Source organism: Coenobita brevimanus, chromosome 62 (genome assembly GCF_032717465.1).
Source record: "Coenobita brevimanus isolate Jiangsu-jjx chromosome 62, ASM3271746v2, whole genome shotgun sequence".
In the NCBI taxonomy this organism is placed as follows: Eukaryota; Metazoa; Arthropoda; class Malacostraca; order Decapoda; family Coenobitidae; genus Coenobita; species Coenobita brevimanus.
The window spans coordinates 5,911,896-5,925,322 of NC_137015.1; the positions used below are offsets into that span (position 1 = coordinate 5,911,896).

Here is a 13,427-nt window from a genome sequence, read left to right on the forward strand (position 1 = left end):
AAAGAGATGAAAGTAAAAGAAAAATTGATTTTTGCTTGGTATCTTTACCTATTTGCTCAGGTTTATTGCACCGTTTTGAATCATTTTACATATTCTTTGCCTTTTACAAGCATAACAGGAAAGTTTTCTGTGTTCAAGTGATGCTTTTGTGGGTGGAAAGGTCTCCCTTCCTTTCCTGCTAATCAGCTTGTTCGAGGTGCGAATGGGAGGTCGTCTTGCATTTCAACCCTCATTGTCTAGCCTCTACATTCAAGGGATGACGTTTATCTCATTTAGGTCTGAAAACAGACAGTCTCGCCTCCCTTTTTCAACAAACTCCACCACCCAGAGTACGAAAATAAGTCGATACTACCCTAAATGCAATAAACACCGAAAAATGCAAAATACTGTAAATTCATAATATAATTTTTTACATTCAAACCTCGCGTATTATGTACTGTACTGAAAAGCTTCATAGTAACATTGTATAGTTATTTCAGACCTTTTCAGCACCATTGACAATGTTTTTGGTTAAACAAAAAAAAAAGTGTGATGTTGTGTCATTGCAACACCTACGAGTGACTAGTATCAGCTGCCTAAATTTATGTAACTTCTGCATTCGATTGCATGCCACAGGATGGGTCTAGGAAGCTGAAATTTGCACTGGCAGGTGCTCAGAACTTCCTCTTCAGTATAGCAAGGAAAAAAAAAATAAATCAATTTTTGAAACTTCAGAAAATGGCCCCGGCATTGGCCAGGGATGCACGTAAAATTCTGGACCCACGGCCATGGAAGGGTTAATTGTCCCGGGACCATCTGATGATATGATTGTATACAGTGCTGCTGCTTCTTCTCTACCGAGTTTGAATACATGTTGGAGATTACATTCTCCAGTGACCTTGACTGGGTACCAGTGAGCCTGGCAGTGGTTTTAGGCCTAGGTTAGCACCTTTTACAGTTGTTAGGCCATTTAGATTGGCTTTAAACTATTTTTTGGACTCATTTGGGTGAGTTTAGGACTTGGTTGGGGGGGGGGAACCTGAGGCTAAGAAACGCATCCTTATACTTACATGTCAAATCAACCCCGAGGTACAATACCCAACCTAGCGATGGGTTTTTACGTAAACAGATACATCGTTAAACTGGGGTATACAGTATATGCCTCGATATATATATAGCCTATATATATATATATATATATATATACAGTCTATCATGTCTAACATGGTTTTTGCTAACACGAAAATGATCTAACACTGTTCAATTTTCCGGAAGCACTACTACTTCTAAAAGCCATTGATGAAGCTAACACGGTTATTTGAACTGGGCGGGCAGTGATAAGATGAATCATAGGAGCGTTGCTTTGCCAGTCATCTACCTCCCAGCCAATCACACTTCAAGATTCTCACTTTTGAACTACCCAGCCATTCAGGACACTCCCTGCTCCTGCCTACCTCCCCATTCTGCCTGCTCCCTCCAGCATTGTGTGTCCCCTCTTATCCTTCCATCAGGTAAATAAAGTGTGGCTTTTAGCTGCAATAATACTCTTTTATAATTTTTTGAATCATATTACTACTTTCTGTGAGGTTAAAATTGGGGGATATAAAAAAATTTTGCACCACAAGGGGGGAAAAGTGGACTTTGGGTAGAGGTGCAGAGGAAATAGAGGGTTTCAAGAGTCCCTGTAAAACGAAATTTCTTTAACACAGTAGGGGTGCGGAAGCAATTAACCATGTTACATGAGGACAGACTGAGTGTGTGCATATATATATACCAGAATATATATATATATATATATATATATATATATATATATATATATACTATATATATATTGTTACATAGCCTATGATTTCATCATCCTTTGTGTAATTTTAACGCACAGTATGCTGCATGTTTGATCACGAGCGTGTTCTGCCTCAGTCCCCCCCTTCTACCGTTATAGTAGAGTAAGTCGTTCTCTCTGTTGTCCAGAGCGGGATTGTGAACTCTATGTCCCCATGGCTTTCATTTGCGCGTCCTCTTACAAGTTGTATCAGGCTCTGCTGGCCCCTATATAATGAGCTCAGTCTCTGCATCATTGCCACTTAGATCTGCTCCTCACTTTGTTCACATCTCTGTCCTCCCCTATACAGATATTATTATTGTGAGTGCTCAAGAAATCTCCAACCATCTAGCAGCTGTGTGTAATTTGAGTATTACTGTTATTGCATTTTTTCTTGTACTGTATAGCATAAGTTTAATTTGTGGGCTTAGTGAAGTTTTTGTAATTCATGTATGGATCTTTATGTCAGTCATTTTTGATAATAGTTTGTATCTGTAATAATTTATCTGGCATTCACTGAGTATTATCTGGTATCTCATTTTATCAGGGCTGACTTAGATAAATTTACTCTTGCTAACTTCGTGTTAATAGAGGCTATTGTAGTTAACCATATATTTAACCTGTTTATTTGCCATTACATTATCCTTATGAGTTCTGAATGTTTTGTTGTTAGTTTGTGCATTAAACTTTAACTTGTAATTTTACCTAACTCTTTTGTTTTGAACCTGGAACTTTACGGGACAGTAGTGACTCTTCGTATTCTCACTTAAAGTGTACATTATCTTTCTCTGTTCCGTAACATAAATTTGGCGACCTCATATCAGGATATTCAGGATATTATCATAAGGATATTGTTTGATATTTTGTGACTGTGATATATTCATGATGGCTACTATTTCTACACTTGATGAAGCCAAAGATTTTTTGTCAAATGTGCAAACAGTGTGTGATATAGAAAACAGAACAAAGAATGAACTTAAGCTTGTTGCTCAACAATTGGGAATTGCAGTTCACTCTCATCATTCTAAGGATCAAATTGTTGGCATGATTAATAAAAGCTTGTTTAATGTAACTCCTCCAAATGAGCAAACGCAGATTGAATTAGCTAAGTTACAGCTAGCTCTGCAGGAGGCTCGTGCTAAAGAAGCTGAATTTCAGGCAACTGCTAAGCAGGCGGAGTCTCAGGCTCGTATTCAGGAGGCTGAATTTCAAGCACGTGCTAAGGAGGCTGAGTCTCAGGCTAAGGAGGCGGAATCTCAGGTTCGGATTCAGGAGGCACAGATACAGGCACAAATTGAACTTGCCAGGATTCAGGCAGACCATGAGTATCGCATGAAACAAGGTGGAACTGGATCATCTAGCTCTGATGATTTTGATGTGGCTAAAAATGTTAAACTTGTCCCTCCTTTTAATGAATCTGATTTAACAAAGTATTTTCAGTTGTTTGAGAGGGTAGCTACAGGTTTTAATTGGCCTAAGGAGTATTGGCCAGTACTCCTTCAAACTGTTCTCACCGGTAAAGCTCAAGTAACTTATGCATCTTTGCCTCAGGATCAGTCTGATAATTATGATGTAGTTAAGAGCTTGATTCTTAAGGCCTATGAGCTTGTTCCTGAAGCCTATAGAGTAAAATTTAGGACAACTTACAAGCAAGATAAGCAATCCCATGTTGAGTATGCAAAAATCAAAGAAGATTTGTTGGAGCAGTGGTTAAATTCTAAGAATGTGGATTCTGATTTTGACAAATTTAAGCAGATGATTTTGCTGGAGGACTTCAAAAGGTGTATTTATAAAGATGTAAGCCTATATCTTGATGAGAAAAGAATAGATAATTTGTCTGATGCTGCAGTTTTAGCTGATGAGTATGTTCTCACTCACAAGAGATATTCTAGAGAAAAAGGGAAAGCTGAGAGTAAGTACATTGCCTCTACTCAGAGTACAGGTAACAGGAAAGAGAATAAGGATGATGTTTCTCAGGAAGTAAATACCAGCTTCACCTCTAGATTTCAGAAAAGTAAATGTACTTATTGTAGTAAGCTTGGTCATACTACGGTGAGATGTTTCAGGAGACAGCGTGATGTGAACAAAAAGGAGTCTTTAAATATTCAGTCAATTGGTCTAGTGTCCACTCTTGAGAGTTCCCAGAATTCTTTAACTGAGTTAACTGAACCTGCTTTGAGGGGTAACTTAAATTCTCATGATGGAGCTCCTCTTTTGAGCAGTAACGTGGGTGACACTCTCAAGAGTTCATGTGCTAATTTCCTGTCTGATGGTTTTGTCAGTCCTCTGGACAGTAATGACAGGAAATCGGTTAAAATATATCGTGATACAGGTGCTTGCCAATCCCTTATGCTGACCAGTGTTCTAGGCTCTAATTTTAATTCCTCTGATGAAACTGTAATCTTACAAGGTGTAGGGAATAATTACTTCTCTGTTCCTCTGTGCAGAGTGAATTTAGAGTCTGGTTTTGTTAATGGTTCTCTTATGGTTGGGTTGGTTGAGACACTCCCAATGTCAGGTGTAACTTTCTTACTTGGAAATGATATTGGTGGAAGTCAAGTGTGTCCAGCTCCTCAGTTGTCTAGTGAGCCAGTGGCTGTGTCCCGGGATTGTGATGTCCCTGATGTGTTCCCTGCATGTGCTGTCACTAGGGCTAAGTCTAAAGTTACTGGTGATTTAGAGGATAATGATGATGATGATGTTATCCTAGCTGACACTTTTCTTGCTAATTTGGACCACTCACCAGATGAGGCAGTACCCCGTAGTGTTGATAATTTGTCTCGTCAAGAGTTGGTTGAGTTGCAGGTTGCTGACCCTGAGTTGAAAGGTCTAGCTAACTCTGCTTACAGTGAAGAAGAGTCAGCCGGTGCTTCTACTTGTTATTATGTAAAGTCAGGAATACTTATGAGGAAGTGGAGACCCCCAACAGCATCAGCCGACTGTGAATGGGAGGTTGTACATCAAGTTGTCATCCCTCGTGTTTGTAGGCAGGATATCATTCGAGTGGCTCATGATTCCAGTTTGGCAGGACACCTTGGAGTGAGGAAGACTGTGGCACGCATTTTGAAACACTTCTACTGGCCAGGTATCTTCAGGGATGTTTCCTGGTATTGTAAGTCTTGTCACACCTGTCAAGTTGTGGGAAAGTGTAATCAGACCGAAAAGGTTGCACCTCTAGTTCCCATTCCTCCTTTTGAGGCGCCTTTCACCCGTGTGTTGGTGGATATTGTGGGCCCTCTTCCTAAGACTTCTTCAGGATTTTCTTATGTGTTGACCATGATTGATATGGCTACTCGTTATCCTGAAGCCATTCCACTTAGAAACATCTCAGCAAAGAACGTGGTTAAGGAAATGCTAGGGTTCTTCACAAAGTTTGGTCTGCCCAAGGAGGTACAGTCAGACCGAGGAAGTAATTTCATGTCAAATGTTTTCAAGCAGTCTCTGAAAGAGTTGGGCATCTCCCAGATCACGTCTTCAGCTTACCATCCCCAGACCCAAGGAGCGTTGGAGAGATACCATCAAACACTCAAATCGATGCTCAAGAAATACTGTTTGGAACATCAGAAAGACTGGGATAAAGGTCTTCCATTCGTTGTGTTTGCTGCAAGAGAATCTCCAAATGAATCACTGGGCTTCTCACCTTTTGAACTACTGTTTGGCCATGAAGTAAGAGGACCCCTTAAGCTACTCAAGGAATGCTGGCTGTCGGAGGAAGATGACGTCAACCTGCTGGAGTATGTGATGAATTTCAAAGAACGGCTGTCCACTGCTTTACAGCTGGCGAGAGAGAATTTAGGAGCTGCTCAGGAGAAGATGAAGACTTGGTATGATAAGAAGTCCAGGTTACGCCACTTTCAGCCAGGAGATCAGGTTTTGATTCTGCTACCAGTTCATGGGCAACCTCTTCAAGCCAAGTTTAGTGGCCCTTATTTCGTGGAGAAGAAACTCAGTGATGTCAACTATGTCATCGCCACACCAGATCGTAGAAAGAGCAAGCAACTATGTCACATCAACATGCTAAAGTTATATCACAGGCGGGACGAAAATAATCCAGTCTGCACTGTAGCTGTTCCACCCGAGTCTACAAGTGAAGTTCTCCCATGCAGCATGAGCCTGAGTGATAGTTTGGGGAAGAATCCTGATATCATGAATGATCTCCAGACTAAGCTTTCTCATCTACCTCCTAAGGAAAGGCAGGAGTTTTCGGCATTACTGCAGGAGTACCCGCAAGTGTTCCGTGCTACTCCAGGAAGAACCACTGTGTTGATGCATGATGTCGATGTTGGAGACGCAAAGCCAATTAAATTGCCTCCTTACCGTGTGAACCCAGTGAAAGTTCTTCTCATCCAGAAGGAGCTTGGCTACCTGTTGGACCACAAGATGATTGAGCCCTGTCAGAGCGAGTGGAGTTCTCCTGTCACTCTGGTCCCTAAGCCAGGTGGGTCACAGAGGCTTTGCATTGACTACAGACGTGTTAATCAGATAACTAAAACAGACACTTACCCTCTCCCTCGTGTGGAAGATTGCATAGACAAGATCGGAAAGGCTAGGTACATAAGTAAGTTTGATTTGTTAAAGGGATACTGGCAAGTACCTATGACTGAACGTGCTAGGGAGATCTCATGTTTTGTAACATTAGGAAAGACATTTGCATGTTCTGTAATGCCATGTACATATTGTTTTAGAGTAATAAGAAATTTCCTTTGTAAATTTCTTTTTTCTTTGTGGGGAGGTGTTACATAGCCTATGATTTCATCATCCTTTGTGTAATTTTAACGCACAGTATGCTGCATGTTTGATCACGAGCGTGTTCTGCCTCAGTCCCCCCCTTCTACCGTTATAGTAGAGTAAGTCGTTCTCTCTGTTGTCCAGAGCGGGATTGTGAACTCTATGTCCCCATGGCTTTCATTTGCGCGTCCTCTTACAAGTTGTATCAGGCTCTGCTGGCCCCTATATAATGAGCTCAGTCTCTGCATCATTGCCACTTAGATCTGCTCCTCACTTTGTTCACATCTCTGTCCTCCCCTATACAGATATTATTATTGTGAGTGCTCAAGAAATCTCCAACCATCTAGCAGCTGTGTGTAATTTGAGTATTACTGTTATTGCATTTTTTCTTGTACTGTATAGCATAAGTTTAATTTGTGGGCTTAGTGAAGTTTTTGTAATTCATGTATGGATCTTTATGTCAGTCATTTTTGATAATAGTTTGTATCTGTAATAATTTATCTGGCATTCACTGAGTATTATCTGGTATCTCATTTTATCAGGGCTGACTTAGATAAATTTACTCTTGCTAACTTCGTGTTAATAGAGGCTATTGCAGTTAACCATATATTTAACCTGTTTATTTGCCATTACATTATCCTTATGAGTTCTGAATGTTTTGTTGTTAGTTTGTGCATTAAACTTTAACTTGTAATTTTACCTAACTCTTTTGTTTTGAACCTGGAACTTTACGGGACAGTAGTGACTCTTCGTATTCTCACTTAAAGTGTACATTATCTTTCTCTGTTCCGTAACAATATATATATATACAGTATATATATATATATATATACAGATATGTCCCGTTATACAACCACTCGATATACAAGAAACTGATGATACAACCTGGGTAAATTAGGGACTGTTTTCAATATACAATATCGATGATCCAATGATACGACATTCAGTCTGGGGCAAAGTGTGAGGATTCTAACTTGGTCATCCTAACAAACACAATCGCCGCCATTTTCTCTCAACCTTGGAGAGAAATAGCGGGACTGCTCAGCTGCAGCGTTGCCAGACATGCGATAATTATCGCAAAAAGCGATAAATAAAACGGGGATTGCAAAATTAGCAAGTCTACTGTAAGATTAGTACAACAGTAGGATTTAGTAACTTTTACGATAACCAGTATTATAATCTGGTGGTGAAGTGGGCAGTGAGAAAGCTTGGCTTGGAGGAGTGGCTGGTTAGGGTGGTTATGGCTATGTATGTGGGTGCTCACACCCAGGTAAGAGTGAATGGAGATTTGAGTGATGAGTTTTCCGTGAATGTTGGTGTGCATCAGGGGTCAGTTTTGAGTCCCATGTTGTTTATCATGGTACTTGAAACCCTCTCACGTGACTTTAGAAACGGACTCCCGTGGGAGATTTTTTTTTTTTTTTTTTTTTTTTTTTTTTTTGAGGAAGAAGGAACCAAAGGCAATGAGCCCGCAAAACTGTTCCTTCCAAGAGAAAAACAAAATACAAGAGAGAGCCAAATTCAAGATCCATTCATTTCGAGATGCCTGGACACACTGCGTTTGAGAGACTGGAGATCATAGGAAGCAGGAAATACAGACAGAGGGAGACAGTTCCAGAGTGACCTGTTGCATAAATGAAGGACTGGGAGTAACGGTTAACTCTTGCATTAGAGAGTTGGACAGAAAAGGGGTGAGTGTTTGCCGTTAGACGGGTGCTATGCGCCCGTCGTAGAAGTGGAGGAATGCATGCAGACAGTTCAGAGGAACAGTGACCATTGAAGTAGCAATAGAAAAGAGATAAAGATGCAACATTGCAGCGAAGAGACAGAGGTTGAAGGGAGTCAGTAAGAGGGGGAGAGTTAATGAGACAAAAAGCCTTTGACTCCACCCTATTGAGAAGAGCTGTATGTGGGGAGCCTCGCCACACATGAGAGTTGTACTCCACACAGGGGCGGATAAAACCCCTGCATAGAGTCAGCAACTGTGCAGGGGCAAAGAAGGAATGGAGTCGGCTTAGCACACCCAATCGCTTGGAAGCAGATTTTACAAGAGATGTAATATGATCTTTCCAAGACAAGTCCCGAGCAAATGAAACCCCAAGCATTGTTAGGCGGGGTATGGTGCAATTTCTACCCCCATCGTTAAGCCGGGGTGTCGCATCTAGGGGTATCGTATTTCAAGGTATTACTGTATATATATATATATATATATAAATATAAATATATACCATATATATATATATATATACCGTATATATATACAGTATATATATATATATATATATATATATATATATATGTATGTACAGTAAAACCTCACTATAACAAGCTAATTGAGGCCCAAGCCTTTCCGAAAAAAGCGAAATTCCAATAAAAGCGACATCTGGACTTCGCCCTGCAAATCCGGACATTTTCTGATACAATATATCAGACGTTAGTCTGAATCGCACCAACTGTTTTTAAACTGTTTTCACAACCTTTGCAATACTGTTCTGTATTATACATTCACTACAATATTCAATCAATCAATCAATAAATTTCCAGACGCCATAATCCTGTAAGGGGTGGCCATTGACTCTGAATTATTTGTTTTACGGGGAGGGGCATTAACCCTCCACCAGCCCACTTGTTGACACGTAGGGAGCATGTATGGTTTGGTTATATGGTTACCACCCAGTGTTGTAAATGGTTAAATGGTATAATATATACAGTATAATAATACTGTACTGTACACTGATAAACTATCTATCTATCTGTTGCCAGATGCCATAATCCCATAAGGGGTGGCCATTTGACTTTGAGTTATTTGTTTTACGGGGAGGGGCACTAACCCTCCACCAACCCACTTGTTGACATGTAGGGAGCATATATGCTTTGGTTAGTCCTATATGGTTACCACCCAGCATTGTAAATGGTTTCTTGGCTTACAGGAAACCATTTGGCTTGTCACTCAATGTAAAGCCACCTGTAAAGGAAAGAAAAGCATTAAGAAGTGACAGGATAGATGGGAAAAATAGGAAGAGAGGAGGACAGGCTTAGAAAAAGAATGATAAAGGCTAAGGAAGAAGTAGGCAGCACTACATCAAGTGAGTGGATGATGGTCGCCACCACCTACCACTAACTCATGTTTTTTATTTACCTTATTGTGGTGAACGTAACTGAAGAGGTCAGGCAGTCCAGACCACTTCTGGCTTTATTGGAATTTTTCCGTTATACAGTGTAGGAACTTAGTCCAGTAACTGCTTGATTCTGATAAAAGCAAATTCAGGTACAGGTATGCCCTGGTTTAACGATGCAATTGGTTAGGTAAAAACCCATAATTAGGCTAGGTATTGTATATTAGGGTAGATTTAACATGTAAAGTAATGGGATGCGTTTTTCAGCCTTGGGTTTCCTCCCCAACCTAGTCCAAAACCCACCCATATGAGCTGAAAAAACTAGTTTAAACCCAATCTAAGTGGCCTAACAGCTGTAAAAAAAGCTAACCTAAGCCAAACACTGTAAATAACTCACTAAAACCAACTAAAATCTGAAAATCATCAAATGTAAGTCTGGAAGAAATCAAGTTTAGTAAACTGTACCCCAAAATGACAGTGTTCAACCCAGCTATGGCTAAACACATTAAGTCTAAAAACAGTTTATAAATCAACCTAAACACAATTTTAGTCTAAAATATCATCAAAATCGTTTTTTTTTTTTTTAATCAGAACCCATCATTAAACTGAGGTTTGGCCATTGTTAGGCGGGGTATGGTGATATTTCTGTCCCCATTGTTAAGCCGAGGTATTGCATCTAGGGGTATCGTTTATCGAGATATACCTGTACAGTATATTGAAGTTCGTTATATCGAGGTTTTACCGTTTAGCCTGTACAGCATAGCAGTACTTTCACCTGAATGTAGGGGAAATGAAATATGTACAGTATATATGAGATACCTGTAACAGGTCTTTTCATAGTGATACCCGGTACTGCATTTTTATTTATGTGACCTGTTTGCCAATTTTTTTAAAAGACTGATTCATATTTATTGATTCAAATTTAAAGATACCCAGTGCCATATGGTATGGGTGTCCTGTTGAGTTGGAAAATCAGGTAGGCTATCATTTAAAAATGCTCTCTCTCTCTCTCTCTCTCTCTCTCTCTCTCTCTCTCTCTCTCTCTCTCTCTCTTGGATGAACCAAATGACTTTGGACCACTCATCAGACAGAATCACCCTGTTGATATTAGTTACCAATATTTATTATAAGAACCACATTTAATTGAAGGTTTATTGCAGTACAGTGCAATTGCCCAATTCCACATGTTCATATGTAATCAAGGTTACCGTATTTCATATATACATTATCTGAGAGCAGTGGGGCAGAGGAGAATGAAAGCCCTACCGAGTGTGAACAGTTTGTCTTTCATCTCATTTGATAGGAGGTTCGAGGATGTTTGTAACATTTGTGGTTGCCATATTCCTACATTAGTACAAAAAGAGGTTCCAGATCCCCACCTCTCTTTTGGTAGTATTCTTTGCGACGGTATGTAATTGATAGGATACTGTGAAATCCCACATACCTCTTCAAGCAGTTGACATAATTCATCCAGCACTGCATAGTGTTTTATTATTGTTATCAGTATTAATATTTATTTAGCTTTAAAGAGACTTGTATATGGTGAGGTTAGATATAACCTTCATTACTCGTTTCAACAAAAGAGGTCCTCGCAAAGTTGAATATAATCACCTGGAAATAGGAACTGTACAAGCAACATTATATTTTCTTTCTTCAGGTGCCCCTACCTACACCGGACAGCTGGGGACACCGAACGACGCTACCACTTAAGATATTACAAAACTGGGATGTGTGTACATGACACCGACTCACGAGGCATGTGTGTCAAAAATGGCCCACATTGTGCCTTTGCTCATGGCCTAGAGGATGTCAGGTGAGGAGTTAAGTCGCGATCAGTCTATCTAAAGCCAATCGTCATAATCCCATAAGGGGTGACCGTTTGTCTTTGGTTTAATTGTACAGGGAGGGGCACAAACCCTCCGCCAACTCCTTTGTTGACACGTTGGGAACATGTATGGGTTGGCTATATGGTTACCACCCAGCATTGTAAATGGTTTCCTGGCTTACAGGAAAACATTAGGCCGGTCACCCTGTAAAGCCACCTGAAGAGGAAAGAAGAGTAATAAAGGGTGAGAGGAAAGATGGGAGAAATAGGAAGAGAGGGCAGATACAGAAAAAGAGTGATAAAGATGAAGAAAGAAGTGGGCAGCAGTACATCAAGTGAATGAATGATGGTCGCCACCACCTACCACCAGGGAGTTTGGCACGGTGATATTATGGTTTGAATTTAGCTACTATGTACACTCAGCCAAAATAGTATTGCACCCCGGTGGTTCAGTGCATGTGAAAATGAGTGAGTTTTGCAGACATATATGAATCTAATAACCTGGTGCTTCAAACAATGTAGCACCAAATATACGAACTGTTATACCATTTTTAGTCAAATAAATAATAAGAACAATAGTTGCACTTACAGTCAGAGGGTGGCCCATATATCACCATACTTCATCCATGTTTCATAATGATAAATGCAGTAGAGGACTGATACTTTTTTGGTTGAGTGTACATACACTAGTTACTTACCATAGACGTTAACCTGTTGAGTGCAGGGCACAGCTCAGGCACCAACAAACCTGCATGTCAAACTTTCACATTCCACTATTAAGTGCTCTTTATAGCACTAGCCTTGCTTGGGGTGTTATCATTCTCAAGGTACTGGAACTATTACAGTACTTATATACTGTACTACCTGAATTTCATTGAGCTTAGGAAAGCACCCTACTGTAGTGGTGAAGATATTTAAGTAAGGTTTTATTTAACCCCTTCACTTTGAAGAGCCTCCAGTGATGAATACTCATGAACATTACATCCATCCATCCATCCATCCATCCATCATCCAATCCTCCATTGCCCCATGAGAAACGTAGGAGCCCGGGGCTAGGCAGTTGGTCCCGACATTTAAGATGAAAGTGATGGACATTATAAGAACTCGTTTATTTATGGACATTACAAGAACTCATTTATTCATGCATCAACTAATCAAGTGTTGCCCCATGAGGAGCATAGGAATGGAATTATGAAAGACACCTTCAGTGTACTCTGGTTGAATGGACTGATATGAAACATATTGACTATCTGGATCCCAGTACAGTACCGATAGGTCTTTAAATTTTTATTGCAACCTCCAGATGAGTTATCCAGCTTAAGAGAGCACCCAAGTAGTGAAGGGGTTAATGAAGACTGTATAGAACTCTTCCTGCTCAAAATATCCATATAAAATCATCATAGAATACCAAGAATGAAGAAACATTGTCACATTGAAGGGTTTTACTGCAATGATTTTGCTACATGCTCTGATATCCATGCCTGTGGGATAGGGCCATTTCATTGAGTGCCAGGTCAGAGATGCGACATCCATACATGCATGATGTAACCATTTCTGTCATGCTTGCAGCACAAGCATCATGTGATGAGATCGCTAGGTCCCAACATTAGTTCTGGTACCAGTACAAAAAGGGGGTTTCGTGTCCTCCACTTCTGTTCAGTTTAATTATTTCTTACTTTGAGGAGGGAATACTTGGGTACTGTTGCATCTCCCCTTACCAGCATCAGATAATGATTTTAATTTCATTTATATAATATATTTGTGTGTTTGTGTGCAGACCTCCAGTTTATGACCTGCGAGAACTGCAGGTGTTAGAAATGATGGAGCATGAGGGTGTCAACGGTAGTGGACCCAACAACTTGGACAAGGAGCGCAACATGGTCAATGATGACCCTAAATGGCAAGGTATGACACTAAAGCTTTGTTTGGCCACCATTAAGCTTAGGTTGGGATC

General features: G+C 40.2%; 1 protein-coding gene across 1 annotated transcript in view; it reads left to right on the forward strand.

Annotated features, from left to right (window-relative positions):
- Nucleotides 1-13,427, forward strand: part of unk (RING finger protein unk) — a 101,855-nt gene that overhangs the window by 15,973 nt on the left and 72,455 nt on the right. Inside the window, exons 3-4 of the mRNA XM_080275712.1 lie at nt 11,306-11,461; nt 13,251-13,378. Coding sequence (XP_080131838.1) covers nt 11,306-11,461; nt 13,251-13,378 — 284 coding nt within the window. The remainder of the gene's footprint in view (nt 1-11,305; nt 11,462-13,250; nt 13,379-13,427) is intronic.